Source organism: Rhincodon typus, chromosome 19, assembly GCF_021869965.1.
Source record: "Rhincodon typus isolate 14 chromosome 19, sRhiTyp1.1, whole genome shotgun sequence".
In the NCBI taxonomy this organism is placed as follows: domain Eukaryota; kingdom Metazoa; phylum Chordata; class Chondrichthyes; order Orectolobiformes; family Rhincodontidae; genus Rhincodon; species Rhincodon typus.
In genome coordinates, this window is record NC_063350.1 from 56,603,909 (window position 1) to 56,621,521 (window position 17,613).

The 17,613-nt window shown below is 42.3% G+C and overlaps 1 protein-coding gene and 1 non-coding gene across 2 annotated transcripts in view; both read left to right on the top strand.

The window, feature by feature from the left end:
- LOC109935851 (serine/threonine-protein phosphatase 4 regulatory subunit 1-like) overlaps positions 1-17,613 on the top strand; it is a 76,130-nt gene that overhangs the window by 6,036 nt on the left and 52,481 nt on the right. The window contains exons 2-4 of the mRNA XM_048608197.1: positions 390-540; positions 7,680-7,822; positions 17,344-17,490. Coding sequence (XP_048464154.1) covers positions 390-540; positions 7,680-7,822; positions 17,344-17,490 — 441 coding nt within the window. The remainder of the gene's footprint in view (positions 1-389; positions 541-7,679; positions 7,823-17,343; positions 17,491-17,613) is intronic.
- Positions 16,941-17,052, top strand: LOC125485531. The gene has a single exon (XR_007264244.1). It is a non-coding gene; the product is annotated as a U6 spliceosomal RNA (small nuclear RNA).

Below are 17,613 nucleotides of genomic sequence, written 5' to 3' on the forward strand. Positions count from 1 at the left end.
TTTAATCAAGGAATTGGATAAATTATCTCCAGATCAATATGTTGTACATGAGTTCCTTATGTACTTGTTTCTTTTCTCAAAGTAGTCTCGACAATTTTAAATTTAATTAGATCAGTTGTTCTTGAAGATTGCGCATGGAAATGGTTTGGAGAAAATAATGTTTAGTGACTAAATCCACAAGGAGACAGCATTTATTGTTCATTACCGAAATCTCTCCAGATAAGGGTAGCCATTCTGACTGGAATGTAGCAGTGGTTAGGGGTCACCTATGAAAGTAGTGTAAAATATTAGACCAAAATAATCTGTAGATTAGAAGAGATCCAAAAACTGTAACCATATGTCTTGACATTAAATTTACTGCGCTATGCAAATTATTCCTTCCTAAATAGCAAATAATTTTAAATAATAATAAATGCATTTTCATATTGAACAGGCAGATTGTTGCTCGAGGGCTCCTGGATGTTCTGCGAGCTTTTAGCGATGATGAGAAAGATTTCTTGGCCGTAATGGAGACGATAGTTAGACTCTCTGAAGATACAGGTATGTTGGTGACCTGCTTGTTTTGAATGATGGAGTTTTGCAAAAGTCAGTGATTATTTGGTTATTTGCTTTTTCCTCAATTTCTCTCTTCTTTCCCCTGCCTTAGCTTTTCTGCCTTGTATCACTGTTTCATCCTGGGCTTTCTTTCCAGAATTGCAGTTAACTTTGCAATACCTCACCAATGCAGCACTCTTCGTATTTATAGAACATAGAACATAGAACAGTACAGGCCCTTCGTCCCACAATGTTGTGCCGAACTTTTACCCTAAACGTAAGGTCTATCTAACCTCCACCGCTACCTTATACTATCATCCATATGCCTATCTAATAGCCGCTTAAATACCCCTAATGAGGCCGACTCCACTACCCTCTCCGGCAATGCATTCCATGCCCCTACCACTCTGAGTAAAGAACCTACCTCTGACGTCTTCCCGATATCTACCTCCTTTCACTTTAAAACTATGTCCCCTCGTAAAAGCTACCTCCACCCTAGGAAAAAGTCTCTGGCTGTCTACTCTATCTATACCTTTGATCATTTTGTACACCTCTATCAAGTCACCTCTTATCCTTTGTCGTTCTAAAGAGAAAAGCCGTAGCTCTCTCAACCTTTCCTCGTAAGACCTTCCCTCCATTCCAGGCAACATCTTGGTAAATCTCCTCTGCACCTTTTTTCTAACGCTTCCACATCTTTCATGTAATGAGGTGACCAGAACTGGACACAATACTCCAGATGTGGCCAAACCAGGCTTTTGTATAGCTGGAGCATAACTTCACGGCTCTTGAACTCAATCCCTCTATTAATGAAAGCTAACACATCATACGCCTTCTTAACAACTCTATCCACCTGGGTGGCAGCTCTCAGGGAACTGTGAACATGAACCCCAAGATCCCTCTGCTCCTCCACACTGCCAAGAATCTTTCCGTTAACCCTGTATTCTGCTTTCAAGTTTGTCCTTCCAAAATGAATCACCTCACACTTTTCAGGGTTAAACTCCATCTGCCACTTCTCAGCCCAGCTCTGCATTCTATCAATGTCCCTTTGTAACCTAGAACAGCCCTCCGCACTGTCCACAACACGACCCACCTTTGTATCGTCCGCGAACTGACTAATCCACCCTTCCACTCCTTCATCCAAATCATTTACAAAAATCACAAATAGAAGAGGACCCAGAACAGATCCTTGTGGTACATCACTCGTAACTGAGAACCATGTTGAATATTTTCCGTCCACTACCACCCTTTGTCTTCTAAGGGTCAGCCAATTCTGAATCCAATCTGCCACATTTCCCCCTATCCCATGCCTCCTTACCTTCTGCATGAGCCTACCATGGGGAACCTTATCAAACGCCTTACTTAAATCCATGTATACCACATCCACTGCTCCACCTTCATCCACGTGTTTGGTCACCTCTTCAAAGAATTCAATAAGGTTTGTGAGGCATGATCTACCCCTCACAAATCCATGCTGACTATCACGAATCAAACTGTGCCTTTCCAAGTGATCATATATGCAGTATCTGTTTTTATGATTGGTCTTAAACATTATTTTGGTGGTTTTACAGTTTTTTTTTAGAATCAAAGCAATGTGATTGCGTAAAGGGCATGGTTGGTAGAAATTAAACACACTGGATGATATAGATTAAAATGTTTGTTGTTGAATTTCAACCATCTTTTGAGAAAAAGAAGAAAATGGTACTAAAGAATAAGGAGGTGCAGTCAAAGATACAAGACAACAAAATTTATGCTAGTATGAGCCTCATTACAATTCAAAATGTTCTGAAAAGTTTATTTAAAACATGTTTTGACCATTGCAGTGGAAACAGGATTTTCTTTTAATTGAGTAGCCATCCTCCTACAAGAGTATTTCTGGGTTCGGCTTGCAGTCCATACCTAAGGTGTCCGCTACCTGAAATAGTGCAACTCCTCACTTCAGTAAATAAATCTTTTTGGATGTCTCATTGGTCAGAACCCTCAAATCCTATTTAATTGCCCGAAGAATCTAAAAGAACAATTACTACTTAATCCTGGAGCTTGCCCTTATGGCTGCCTCAAAGCAGTCCTGAAAAGTCACCACTGATGCAATGTAATCACTTAAAGAAGAAAAAATGATAAATGTTTTTATATTGCTTTTCACAACCACCAAAAGTTCCAAAATGCTTCACAGCCAATGAAGTCAGTTCACTCTGTTGTCACTTCTGTAATATAAGCTATATCGGTGCTGTATAAATACTGTGTAGCTACAAGGGTGGGTTAGAGGCTAAGAATCCTGCACTGAATAACACACCTCATGAACCTCCAAAGCCTGCCCAACTTCAGCAAGGCACAAGTCAGGAGTGTGAATATTCCAACTACCTGAATATCACCAGAAAAAAAGGACTAGGGAAATTATTGGGACTAAATTCTGTGAACCTGGTGTGTTGCGTCCTAGGGTTTTAAATAAAATACCCACAGAGATTCAGGAATCCTTACAGGGTCTAGAAAAGTCACCAAAGATTGAAAAACTGTCAGTGTAACATGGATATACAAAAGCATCTGGGTGTCCTTGTACACTAGTGAATGAATGTAAAGAGGAAGGTTGAGCAAGCTGTTGGGAAGGCAAATGATAGTTTGGCCTTAATTGCAAGAGGATTTGAGTTTAGAACAGGGCTAGACAGACTAGATGCAGGGAGGTTGTTTCCCCTTGTTGGGAGTCCAGAACTAGAGGTCTGATCACAATGTCAGGATACAGAGTAGGCCATTTAAGACATTTCTTGAATCAGATAGTCTACCTGTGGAATTCTCTACCACAGAAGTCTGGGTCACAGAGTATATCTAGTTTTTCACTTTGAATCCAAAGGGTAGTGTGGGATTCTTTCTAAATTATAAGATGCCAAACAGAGCGTTAATACATGAAGTAAAATCACATAGGGATAGCGGCCATTCATTAGCTTGGATAGAGGATTGGCCAACCAACAGAAAGCAGAAAGTCAGGATGAATGTGTCTTTTTCTGCTTGGTAATATGTAACTAGTGGGGTGCCACAGGGTTCAGTCCACAGGGCCCCAACTATTTACAATGTATGTTAATGACTTGGCTGCAGGGAAAGAAAGTACTATAGTCCAATTTGCAGATGGCAGTAAAATAGGTGGGAGTGTTAAGTTACAATGAACAAATAAGAAATTTATGAATGGATTTGGAAAGGTTAGGTGAATGGACCAATAATAACAGATGAAGTTTAATGTGGAAAAGTGGGAGGTTGTCCATTTTGGCCGAAGGAATGGAAAGGCAACTTATTATCTAAACGGAGAGAAATTTGACTGCTTCAGTGCAGAGAGATCTGGGTGTCCTCTTGCATGAATTGCAGAAAATTAACATGCAGGTACAGCAGGTAATGAGCTAATTTTGGCATTTATTGCTAAAGGAATAGCATATAATAATAGGGAAATATTGCTGCAACAGTATGTTTGCTGGAAAGTGGCACTAATGTAGATTGTGTATTTTTGGCGGTACGGACACCATTGCAAAGGGCCTCTTGTGTTCTGTATGATTCTAAGGATTTGAGTTCTAAAGCATTAGTGAGTTCACACCTGGAGTATTGCATACAGTTTTGGTCCCCTTACTTGACGAGTGATGTAGTTGAATTGGAGCCAGTTCAGAGGAGGTTCACTAGATTGATTCCAGAGAGGAGGGTCAGAGAAGAGTCAGCATCACCTTGAAGCATTTTGGGAAGGTGTTCTCACAGTCAATGTCACCTTGAAGTAGTCTGGGAAGGGAGTCATGCTTGTTTGGAATAATCAAAGAATGACATCGCAGGTGCTCCTCAAGATACGGTTGCCTACATGCAGGACAGTGGGGTAGACACCTGCCTCATCAGCGTGGACCAGGAGAAGGCCTTTGACAGGATATTGCACACCTACATGTGTGATATGCTGTCCAAAATGGGCTTTGGGGAGGGAATCCACAATTGGATCTGACTGGTCTACAATAATATCAGTTGTGCAGTCTCAATCAATCAGTCATATTCTTCTGAACAGACAAGGCAAAAGGTTCTATATAACAGACAAACGAGGCAGGAGACAGTGGGCAGCTCTGCCTGACTCCAGATCTGGTCAGGAAACTGTTCCGAACAAGAGGTCTGCAGATCAAAGCCTCCCTGTACATGGATGAAATTGCTGTTTACTGCTCTGATCTGCTGTTGGAGCATCTGTGACAAATTTGAACTGGCCTTCGGAGCCAATATAAGTTGTGGTAAAGGTGAGGCTATGTTTTTTAGGAATTGGGCCAACCATTCCTTTATCCCCTTTACCGTCTGGTCAGATTATGTAAAGGTGCTGAGAATATTGTTTGCAGAAGCCATGGGCATGTACCAAAAGTTAGGAGGAACGTATCATAATATAACAAGGCAGAAGGCTCCTAGAGAAATTGCAGGCAAGCGGAGTTGAGGCAGAGATGAAATCAGCCATGATCATCTCAAATGTGGAGCTGCTCAAGGGGCTGAATTGCTTACTCCTGCTCCTAGTTCTTATGTTTTTATGAAAAACTAAAAGCATTGGAGGTTTAAGGCACTTTAGGAGCCATAGCATGTAACATTAAAGCATCATGAAGGTAAAGAAGATAAGGCATCATTGTGGAAAGTGGTCCATCTATTCTTGGTGCCTATATAAGCCAGTACCTGTTTGAATATCTTCCCACCATTGCTTGTTTCAATTGATTGGCGACAATAGATCAGCACTAGAGAGAACTGGAGATTTGTAGCAGGAGATAGCCAAAAGCATTTTCCTTTTACTATTCTGTTTTAGTTTAAATCTAAGATTGTGTGTTGGTTATTCTAAAAGTAACATGTTGGAACTCACATTTGCAGTGCTGATTTAAATCACATCAGATCTTCAAGAAAATAACTGAAGTTTGCAAGTCTCTTCAAGTGGTTCAGTCCTCGTAACTCATGATTGGCCCTTGTGAATCATCACTGGATCCTTTTATATGCTACATCTTTTTCCCCAGAAAGGGCACCAAAAGTAGTAATTGCAGTCTGCCCCCACTTAACCTGTCTATATTCTTCAGCAAAGACTTGGTAGATGGAGTTAAGTTATGCACTTTGGCAGGAGGAATGGAGGAGCTGTATATTGTTTAAATGGTGAAAGGCTACAGGGCAGAGGAATTTGGGAGGCTTCATATTTGAATCACAGAAGATAGCATCCAAGTTTAGCAAATAATTGGGAAGGATTATGGAATGTTAGCCTTCCATTCAAAGGGAATGAAGTATAGAAGTATTGGAAATTTTGCTAAAACTGTTCAAGGCATTCGTCAACCGACAGTTGGAATATTGTGAGCAGCTTTAGGCCCCTCACCTAAGGAAGTACTGGCATTGGAGGCAACTCGGAGAAGGTTCACTATCTTACGGTATAGAGGGACTATACCTTACGAGGAGGTGGTGAGTAAGTTGGGCCTGTACTCGTTGGAATTTAGAAGAATGAGAGGTGACCTTATTGAAATATACCCTTGGAGGACTTGACAGGGTAAATGCAGAGAGGTTATTTTCCCTTGTGGGAGAGTCTCAGACTAGAAGGCGTAAGTGTGCTGAATAAAAGGTGGCCCTTTTAAGACTGAGGTAAGGAGGAATTTTTTTTTCTCAGGCTAATGAATTTGTGGAATCCTTTCTCGGAGAGCTGTCACAACTGGGACATATTCAAGTTGGGGTTGGACTGATTTATAATCAATAAGGTCGTGAAGGGTTATGTGGGAAAGGCACAAAAGTGGAGTTGAGGATTATCAGATCAGTCATGATCTCATTGAATGGCGGAGCAGACCTGATGGTTGAATGGCCTGCTATGTCTTACTGTCTTGCAGTGTTGCTTCCTTGTATGTTCATGGTGTGATTTTACACACAAGATCAGGAACCTGCTGCTTGTTCTTCCACTTAAAATCTGGCCATGTTAGTCAGTTTTTCCTCCTCACCACTACCAAAACTCCTCCCTTTGAGCTGCTGTTCCCAAATATGCCTCTACTTTTGTCCTGGATGGCACAGGGAAAGTTGGAAGGAGATGTAATGTATAAATTTGGTCCAGTAATACACAGTTCTTCCACTCTCAACAGTGCAATTAATTTCTTTTTGTGATGCATTGAGCTTGAACTGAGACATTTTTCAACCTAACCACACAACACTTACAATCAGTAGAACAGTGTAAAACCCAGATGTGCAGCTCATCAGTGATTTCTTTCATATTCTCACATACGATTTTTAATCTTTCCCTTGCAAATAACTGTAAAGGCAATGATAATGGACTATTCTGAATAGCTTTTTTAAAAATTCATTCATAGGATGAGGTGTTGCTGGCCATGCCTATCCCTAATTGCTCAGACAGTAGCTAAGAGTCAACCATGTTGCAGTGGGTCTAGAGTTACGTGTAGGCCAGACCAAGTAAGGATGATAGTTTCTTTCCTTTAAAGGCCATTAGTGAACCAGAGATAACAGTGTGGAGCTGGAGGAGCTCTTCAAGGGTCCCAACCCGAAACGTCACCTTTCCTGCTCCTCTGATGCTGCCTGGCCTACTGTGTTATCTCTGACTCCAGCATCTGCAGTTCTTGCTGTCTCTCATTTAGTGAGCCTAATGCATTTTTGTGAGAATCGGCAATAGATTCATGGTATTAATTCCAGATTTTAAATAAATTCAAATTCCACCATCTGTTATGGCAGGATTCAATTTCAAATCAGAGTCCCCAGAACATTACCTGGGTATCTGGGCTAATAGTCCAACGATAATACCACTAGGCCTCCAAATAGAATTTGAATAGCGAAGTAGTTTATTTCAAGCTCACATTGTTACAAGTTATGGATTGCTGTCTTGTAAGGACTGGGAGGGAATCACATCAATTCATGACTCAATACTTCGGAGATTTCAATATTGTGGAAATTTACAGCACAGTGGGAGCACAGCCATATATTGAGTGGTGAGGTGGATTGTTAGAGGGAAGACATTGGGTGCAAATTCCCATTTCATCTAACCCCAACGTTGCATTTCTTTAATGGATCAGTTCATATACCTTTAAAATTCAACATAGACATGGAGATCTTGAAGTTTAACCCACTGTACCATAAAACTGATGTGTTGTAATTTGGCTGTATAGCTACTGCTTAATCTCATCTTATTTCTTCACCAATAGAGCCCACAGTCCGTGCTGAATTGATGGAGCAGGTACCCCACCTTGCCATGTTCCTCCAGGAGAACCGACCTTCTTTCCCAACTGCTTTTTCAAAGTACCTAGTTCCCATTGTTGTAAGATACCTCACTGATCCCAATAACCAGGTAAGACAACCAGATTGCTTGGTATACCAATTTAGTAATTGGTGTCAGGTGGCACTATGTCCATCTTAAAAGAACTGAAATGCATTGAATGCCATTCCAACACTACCGAATGTTACAAACCTAGGATGACTGTATTTAAATAGAGGACTGCCTGACCATGTAATGTTCTTGTTTAAAATAATGGTGAACAGTATTCATCTGCAGTTCAGTGGAAAGGTCTGAACTTGGAGTCACTCAATTATTTGCTAGTGGTGTTATTCAGCACTTTAAAACTGTTAAGCAGCTCATGATGCCTGGTTTTGGCTTGATATCTCCACATGTTGCTTATTTAGTTCAGCACAAATTCATCCGTTCTTCAGGTTTGGGCACTGTCTCCTCATAATTAGTTTCACTGCAATGAATTATATTCACAGGCAAATCTTTGCTTCTATAAATCCAGACACACGTTATGTGCAAAGTCATCTGGAAATTTATGTTTCTAAGGTAAACGAACAGAACATAGGATAATACAGAACGGCAACAAGCCCTTCGGCCTACCATGTCTGTGAAAACCATGATGCTATTCTAAACTAATCCCATCTGCCTGCACGTATTAGCTAATGTTACTGGCTTCCAACTGAGACTTTAATTTTTCTCATTAGGTGAGGTGATGGCCTACTGCTATTATCGCTGGACTGTTAATCCAGAGACTCAATTTTTAAAAAATCTGGAATTAAGAGTCAATGATGATCATGAATCTATTGTCGATTGTTGGAAAAGCCTATCTCTTCACTAATGTCCTTTAGGGAAGGAAACTGCCATCCTTATCTGGCCTATATGTGACTGCAGACCCACAGCAATGTAGTTGACTCTGAACTGCCCTCTGGACAATAAATGCTGGCCGAGCCAGCAACGCCCTCATCCATGATGAATTTTTAAAAAAGGGACCAAATCCCTCTATTCTCTTCCTATTCATGTCTGCCTAAATGCCTTTTAAACTTTGCTGACGTATCTGTTTCTGCCACCTCCCCTGGTATGAATTGCAGGCACCTGTCACGGTCTGTGTAAGGAGAAAAAAAACTTTGCTCGCACAACTCCCTTAAACTTCTCTCATCTTAAACTACGTCCCCTATATTTTTCATTTCCACCCTGGGAAAAAGATTATGATTATGAGTTATTTATTGTCACCGTTATATCTAGAAAGATACAGTGAAAAATGTTTTGTCACCACAATCCAGTGCCATTTTGAGTTTTAAAAAGAAATTACATAAATAGTGTTCACCTTCCATACAAGAGGTTATCGAGCACAGCTCCAGGGTTTCTATAAGATGTCCCAGGCTTCAAGGAGTTCCTGCACTTCAGGCCTACCGCAGTTAGTGGTCTCTGCTCTGGGCACCCCTGCCACCAAGAGTCTCCGTTTTGGACTCTACCACTGGCACAGCCGACGACACGCTGAGCACTGCTGCAGAAAACAATCCACCGAATCAATGACCAAGCCAATTTTGTATCCAATTGCCAACTTACCATGAATCCCATGTGACTTAATCATCTGGACTAGTTAACCATGAGGAACCTTGTCAAAAGCTTTAGAATAGTTACATTTAAAAACTGTAAGGCTGGCCTCCATGCTGTAGCAGAGGCTTCACTATAACAGCTGGCCCAAAAACTCGACATTGAAATGCATAAAGAGTGTAAAGTTGGTGTATACACATAATATACACATCAAACAGAACAGAACAAAGTTGTTTGTCTATTCTAGTGCAAATAAAAAGTTAACAAATTCATGAATGTCCTTTTTAAAGAAGGAAATCTGCTGCCCTTGTCTGGTCTGGCCTACGTGTGACACCAGACTCCTAGCAATATGGTTGATGCTTAACTGCCACCTGAAAGGAAAATGTGCTGGAAATCACAGTGGGGTCAGGCAGCATCTGTGGAGAGAGCAAGCTACCGATTCAAGTCTAGGTGACACTTCAACAGAGCTGACATGAAGTATGGGAGGCAGCATTTATGCAATAGTGTGGGGTTGGGTGCTGTGGAGAAAGGGTGCTGATAGTGCAGGTTAAGTGATCGGAATGTGAGAATGGCAGAACAATGGTGTTTCCAATTGCCAAACTGGAAAGAACAGGCAGTCCCATTGGAGTTCGGGGGAGAGAGGGGAAGGGAAAGAGGACATGGTGACAGAGAATGCAACGAGTAAAGCTAAAAGAAAGGGAAGAAATGGGAGTGAGTTCACGATCTAAAGATGTTGAACTCAGTGTTAAATCCAGATGGTTGTAAGTGCCTAGTCTAAAGATGACAAGTTCCTCCAGTTTGGGCTATGATTTGCTGGGGCATTGCAGTATGTTGAGGACACACAAGTGAGCATGCAAGCAGGATGCTGTGTTAAAATGAGTGTTTACTGGAAGGTCGGGGTCATACTTGTGTATGGACCGGAGCTGTTTTGCAAAGGGGTCACCCAGTCTGCGTTTGGTTTCTCCAATGTAGAGTAGGCCAGATTGGGTGCAGTGAATGCAATAGACCAGATTGGAGGAGGTACAGGTGAAATGCTGCTTCACCTGGAAAGACTGTTTAGGCTCTTAGATGGTGAGCAGGGAGGAGGTGAAGGGGCAGGTATTGCATCTTCTGCAGTTGCATGGGAAGGTGCTATGGGAAGTGGGTTGGGGTTGGTGGTCATTAAGGAATAGACTAGGATGTCCCGGAGGGAATGATCCCTACGAAATGCATTGTGAAGAGAAGATGTGTTTGGTGCTGGTGTTCTGCTCAAGTTGTTTGAAATGACGGAGGATGATCTTTTGAATGCAGAAGCTGATGGGATGAAAAGTGAGGACGCCAGGGATCCGATCACGCTGTTGAGTGTTTTGGGAAAGGGTAAGCGTGGAAGAACAGGTGATAAGTTGGATGTGGTTAAGGCTGTTCCCAATCCACAAATCAGACTGTCCCAGTAGGCCCGTCGTATCAGCCTGGTCTTGCCTCACCAAGCTTATTTCCTCCTATCTTAACACCAACCTCTCTCCACCTGTCCAGGTCCTGCCCACCTACATCTGCAATTCCTCTGATGCCCTCTGCCATTTAACAATTTCCAGTTCCCTAGCCCTAACTGCCTCCTCTTCACCGTGGATGTCCAATCCCTCTTTACTTCCATTCCCCACCAGAATGTCTGAGAGCTCTTGGCTTCTTCCTTGACCAGAAGCCTAAACAGCCCCCATCCTCCACTACTCTCCGCTGCTTGGCTAAACTTGTTGTCTCACTGAACAATTTCTCCTTTAATTCATCTCGCTTCTGCCAAGTCAAAGTGGTGGCCGTAGCCACCCACATGGGTCCAGTTATGCCTGCCTTTTTATGTGGAACAATCCTTGTTCCAGTCCTATGCTGTGTCCCCTCCCACAGCTTTTTTTTGTCACAACATTGACGACTGTGGTGCTGCTTCATGCTCCCACTTGGATTTTAAAAACTTGTTAATTTTACCTCCAATTTCTACCCCTCTATAACTTTCACATGATCTATCTCCAACACTTCCCTTCCTTTCCTTGACCTCTCCGTCTCCATTTTGGGGAATAAACTTCCATCGCCATCCACTACAAAGCCACTGAGTCTCATCGCTACCTCCACTACAGCTCTTCACACCCCATGTCCTGCAAGGATTCAACCCAATGCCCCCAGTTCTTCTGCCTATATTGTATCTGTTCGGATAATACCACCTTCCAAAACAGTGCTGCTGACATGGCTTCTTTCTTCCATGACCGTAGTTTCCCATCCACTGTGGTTGACAGGACTCTCATCTGCATCTGAACTATCACCTGTTCTTCCTTTCCCAAAACTCTCGACAGCATGATCGGGTCCCCTGGTCCTCACTTCTCATCCCACCAGCCTCCACGTTCAAAGGATCATCCGCCACCATTTCAGACAACTCCAGTGGAACGCCACCACCAAACACATCTTCCCTTCACTCCCCCTCTCTGCATTTCTCAGGGACTGTTCCCTTTGGGACAGCCTAGTGCAGTTCTCAATGACCACCAACCCCACGTCCCTTCCCACAGCATGTTCCCATTGTAACTGCAGAAGGTGTAGCATCTACCCCTTCATCTCCTCCCTGCTCACCATTCCAGGGCCTAAATAGCTTTTCTAGGTGAAGCAGCATTTCACCTGTACCTCCTCCAATCTGGGTACAGCAAATGCAATAGACCGATGTGGCCTACTCTAGATGGAGAAACCAAAGGCAGATTGGGTGACTGCTTTGCAGAACACCTCCGGTCTAGGTGTGAGCATAACCCTGACCTTCCCGTGGCTAGTCATTTTAATGCATCATCCTGCTTGCATGCCCACTTGTCAGTCCTTGGCATACTGCAATGCTCCAGCCAATCACACTGCAAACTGGTGGAACAATGTCTCATCTTCAGACTAGGCACTTTACAATCTTATGATCTTATAAGATTGTAGAGAGGAAATTAAACCATTCAACCCATCAAGTCTGCTCCGCCATTCAATCATGGCTGATAGGTTTCCCAACCCCATTCTCCTGCTTTCTCCCCGTACCCCTTGATATCCTTAACAATCAAGAACCTATCTCTGCCTTAAGTATACTCAATGACCTGGCCTCCACAGCCTTCTGTGGCAATGAATTGCATAGATTCACCACTCTGTGGCTGAAGAAATTTCTCCTTCTCTCCATTCTAAAGCATTCTCCCTTTACTGTAAGGTTGTAGTCTCAGTTCCTACTCTCTCCTACCAATGGAAACATCTTCCCAATGTCCACTGTGTCCAGGCCATTCAGTATTCTGTAAGATTCAATTAGATCCCCCCTCATCCTTCTAAACTCCAATGAGTGTAGCCCCAGAGTCCTCAAAGATTCCACATGTGTTAAGCCTATCATTCCTGGGATCATTCTTGTGAACCTCCTCTGGACTTGCTCCAGGACCCTTCCTGAGCTATGGGGCCAAAATTGTTCACAGTACTCTAAATGTGATCAGACTGGAGCTTTATAAAGCCTCAGAAGTACATCCTTGTTTTTATATTCTAGTCCTCTCAAAATAAATGCCAACATCGTATTTGCCTTTGTAACTACTAACTCAACCTGCAAGTTTACCTTAAGAGAATCCTGAACTAGAACTCCCAAGTCCCTTTGTACTTCAGATTTTTTAATTTTCTCCCCATTTAGAAAATAGGCCATGCCTCTATTCTTCCTACAAAGTGCATCACCTCACACTTTCCCACGTTGTATTCCATCTGCCACTTCTTTGCCCACTCACCTAACCTATCTAAATCCTTCTGCAGCCTCCCCAATACTACCTGTCCTTCTACCTATCTTTGTATCATCTGCAAAGTTAGCCAGAGTGCCCTCAGCCCTTCATCTAGATCATTAATATATAAGGTGAGAAGTTGTGGTCCCAATACTGACTGTTGTGGAACACCACTAGTCACCGGCTGCCATCCTGAGAAGGACACATTTATCCCAACTCTCTGCTTTCTGCAACCTTCTGGACTTAATCTGAAGGTGTTGAACTCAATATTGTGAACTTGCTCCTGTTTCTTGCCTTTCTTTTAGCTTGTTGCATTCTCTGTCACTGTGTCCTCTTTTCCCCCCTCTCCACTCCAGTGGGACCATCTGTTCTTTCCAGTTTGACGGTTGGACACACCATTATGCTACCACTCTTACATTCTGATCACTTAATCTGCACTATCAGCACCCTTTCTTGCCCAGCACTCCACCTCCACACAATTGCATAAATGCTGTGTCGTCCAGACTTCACGTCAGCTCTGATGAAGAGTCATCTAGAGTTGAATCGTTAGCTTGTTCTCTCTTCACGGATGCTGCCTGACCCACTATGATTTCTAGCATTTTTTGTTTTTGGTACAGGTTCCAGCACCCACCATAATTTGCGCCTGCTTTTTGAAGCGAGTCATTCAGTTCAGGGACAATTTGGCTAGGGCAACAAGTGTCAGATCCACACTCCATGCGGTTTTTTGTTTTAAAAGAGATTTTATTTTTGCCAGGCATCTTCTTTGGCATTGAAAATTAACTGTTTTGTAATGTGGAATCTCCAGAGCAAGAATTTTAAACTTGCATGAAGTCATTTAAATAGGCATAAGGGGACAGCTGATGGACATTTGCTTCAAAATGCTCAACAAAAATATATCCTATTAGAAAAATTGAATATTCAATGAGAAGGGTCTTTCTGAAGCTCACTAGGGAAGTTGGACCTTGTATTGGATTGAAATTAATGGCTTGTGAAGTTGTGAAGCCTGAAGTTTGGAAAGTTTTCAACCAGCAGAGGGCGATCCAATATTTCATAAATGGCAAAAAAAATTAGAATTACATTCAAAATAGCGTTTATTGTCATGTGCATTTGAATCCGTGCAGTGAAAACGTTTGTAATGTTGCCTCTCGGTGCCATCTTAGATACAGAGTACCTAGGTACAGATACTTTGTGTTGTTACAGAGTAAAACAAAAGGTAAACATGGGAATAGAGTTTAAAAATTCCAGAATGATAATAAAAAGTGACCATAAAGTACTTAAGTTCCAGTTCCTCTCCAATGTGAGTCCACGCCTGCCAGCCCCAGTAGACAAGCCTCCATGTACCGACCTCCGTCTAGGACTCACTCCGCTGCATCTCCAGGACTTGACCTGCACGCTCCACCGCCACTCCGGCTCCAGGCTACTTGCTCCCTTGCAGCTCCCATGCTCACTCTGCTCCACCCTGGGCTGCAGCCACAACCCTTCTCCCTTGACTCCACCCACCAGGTAGTCTAAGGCAGTCCCAAGTTTGGGAGGTGTGAAGGAAAAAAAATTGCTACAAAGAGGAGGAAAAAAAAGAAAGATAAAGGAAAAGGAACTGGCGAGTGAGGTGAACGTGTTAACCACAATACTCCAGAAATACAGTGGGGCTGGTGCCCAGATGGAACTTCTGTGCTGTCCCCTGTCATAGATTGCAGTGCTCAAAACTGAATGCATTTTCATGCGTGCAACTTAAACAGATCTCACCCACGCAAATGATCAGAGTGACAAAGGATCACCACAATTGGCAACAGTGGTATTCAAACCAACACCTCCATGGAGACTGGAGCCGTAATCCAATGCCTTAAACTGCTTGGCCAGCTGCCCCGTCAAATGTGACTTTTTATTCTGCAACGCAATGTAACTGTTAGCTACCCTTAATATAAAAACTGATTGCATGAGTTTTAACAAATATCTAAAAGAAACAGAGTGGCTAAAGTATGCACTCATTTCTCCTATCTCTGTTTCCAATAGACAATCATGGGGGATGAGGAAATGGTAGATGTTGAACTGATATTTCAAGCTAGATTTTCACAGATTCACAGTGTCGGGACCTGGTTACTGACAGGAATTGAAAATTGCCCTCTAAAAGATCGTGCCACAGCTGGTGGAACAATTTGCAATCTTCAGAGGGCCAACAGAGGAATGGAAACCAGCTCACTGCCAATAATGGCCCCTCCAGTTCCTGAGGAATCTGACCAATGCAGAATTGAATTTTCAAAGTTAATTTTAGGAAACTGGAACAGTTTGCTTTTGGGTTTATTTGGGTCAAATAAATATTTAATCTTTTTTTCAGACTTTTCTGGGATCTACATGTGCCAATGTGAACAGGAGACCTTCATTTTTCCTTCCTGCACCCCTAACAGCCCTGTCATTGCTGAAAGCCCTCTGGAGTACTATCTGCTGTCTTTGGCACAACTTGCCATGGCCATTGGTCCTTCCCCTGTCCATGAAATACTTGGTGCCTCTGTTTGGGAGCTAATCTTGTCAATGAAGCTAACAACAGAGTTGTGTGAACAATACTGTAGAGACAATGGGTCAGGACCAAAATTCATCCAGATGTTGGTTTCTGAGCCATGTTTTGAAAATCTCGCCCTTTGTTTTTACATACCGGAAGTAGAGGATAGCCAAGGGGTTGGCGAGGGTGGGAAACCTAAATAGGAATGGTTATTAGCAAAGAATTATTAGAAAACCTTGAGTGATGAGAAACAGCAAATCCTCAGGACCTGATGGTCTATGCCCGAGGGCTCTTAAAAGAGCTAGCTTCAGAGAGAGTAGATGCGTTGGTTCTGAGTTTACAAATTTTCCTAGATACTGTAACAGTCACAACTGATTGGAAATTATAAATGTCATACAATTTTTTCAACAAAGGAAGGGGAGGAAACAAAGGGCAACTACTGGTGTTTAGCCTAGCATTAATCATTGGAAATTGCTGGAATCCATTTTTAAGGAAGTTTTAATATCGGATTTCAAAATCATAATTAGTATGGTTTTGAGAAAGGGAAATTATGCTTGACAAACTTACTTTGGAGACTGTGAGGAGGCAATGGCCAAGTGGTATTATCATTAGACTGTTAATTGATATACTGAAGTATTCTGGGAACCTGGGTTCAAATCCACATGGCAAATGTTGGAATTTGAATTCAGTAAAAATCTGGAATTAAAGGTCTAATTATGATCATGAACCATTGTTGATTGTTGGAAAAACCCATCTGGTTCACTGATGTCCTTTAGGGAAAGGAGCTGCCACCTGCTTACTTGGTCTGGTCTATATGTGACTCCAGCTCCAGAGCAATGTGGTTGATTTTTATCTGCCCTCTTTGCAATTAGGGATGAGCAATAAATGCTGGCATAGTCGGTGACAGCCACATCCTGTGAAAGCATAAAAATAAAACTTCTGTGGACATGGCAAAGAAAATAGGAAAATGGAAGCCCAGCGTATTTTAAATTAATAGAGGGTTGAAGGGTTATGGAGACCAGGCAGGAAGGTGGAGTTGCAGCTGAGATGAGATCAGCCATGACCATATCAAATTGTGGAGCAGGCTCGAAGGGCTGAATTGCCTACTCCTGCTCCTAGTTCTTGTATTCTTATATGCAATATCTGCAATTTCCAAAGACATCGAATAGTGCCACATAAAAGATTAACACAAAATGAGGGCTCATGTGGTTGGGGTTTATATATTTACACGAGGGGAGTCTTAGAAGATTGACTTGGTGTTGAAAGTTGCGTTATTGTTATATTCGAATGGAAGACCTAATAGGAAACCAAGTTCTCCTTCTGCATGTACAGCTGATAGTGGGCAAAAGAAGCAACTGGAGCAGATCTTTACTCAATTTAGATTTATTCGCAGGATGAAACATCACCTGTACATATCTCACTTTGGCAGCACGTGTAGTAAAATTGGGATGATACAGAGAAGATTAGCATGGACCCTGCAAAAGGTTGACATGTAAATTCACAAAGCATTAGGGCTGTTATGAGACAACAGGGCCTGGGTTCAAGTCTCACCTACTCTAGAGGTGTGTCATAACATTTCTGAACAGGTTGATTAGACAGTATCTGCAAGCACATAACTCCTAAACTCACTGTACCATAGTATCAGTAAGTGATCAATTTTATAATTTTTTTTTATCAGCTTTTTCAGACATGTTAAGAGACAACTCTTGGGCAGCTGGAACTTGAAACCAAACTTTCCAGCCCAGAGGTAGACATATTACTACTGTACCACAAGACCCACCTTTAATGTTTTATTCCTTTCTCATTCTTAGGTTAGAAAAACAAGTCAGGCTGCCCTGTTGGTATTGCTGGAACAGGAGCTCATCGACAGGAGTGATGTGGAGGTAAAGGTTTGCCCAGTTCTTCTGGATCTCACAGCTCCTGACAGTGATGATGACTACAAGATTGAAGCTGTGGCAGTAGGTAGTCTTTTTGACATTCACAATGTTCAAACTGGAATGCCAGTCAACCATTGCCTACCTTTTGAGCTAAGGTCTAACTTGAAGTCAGGATGGAATTCTTGGGAAGTTCATTTTTATCTT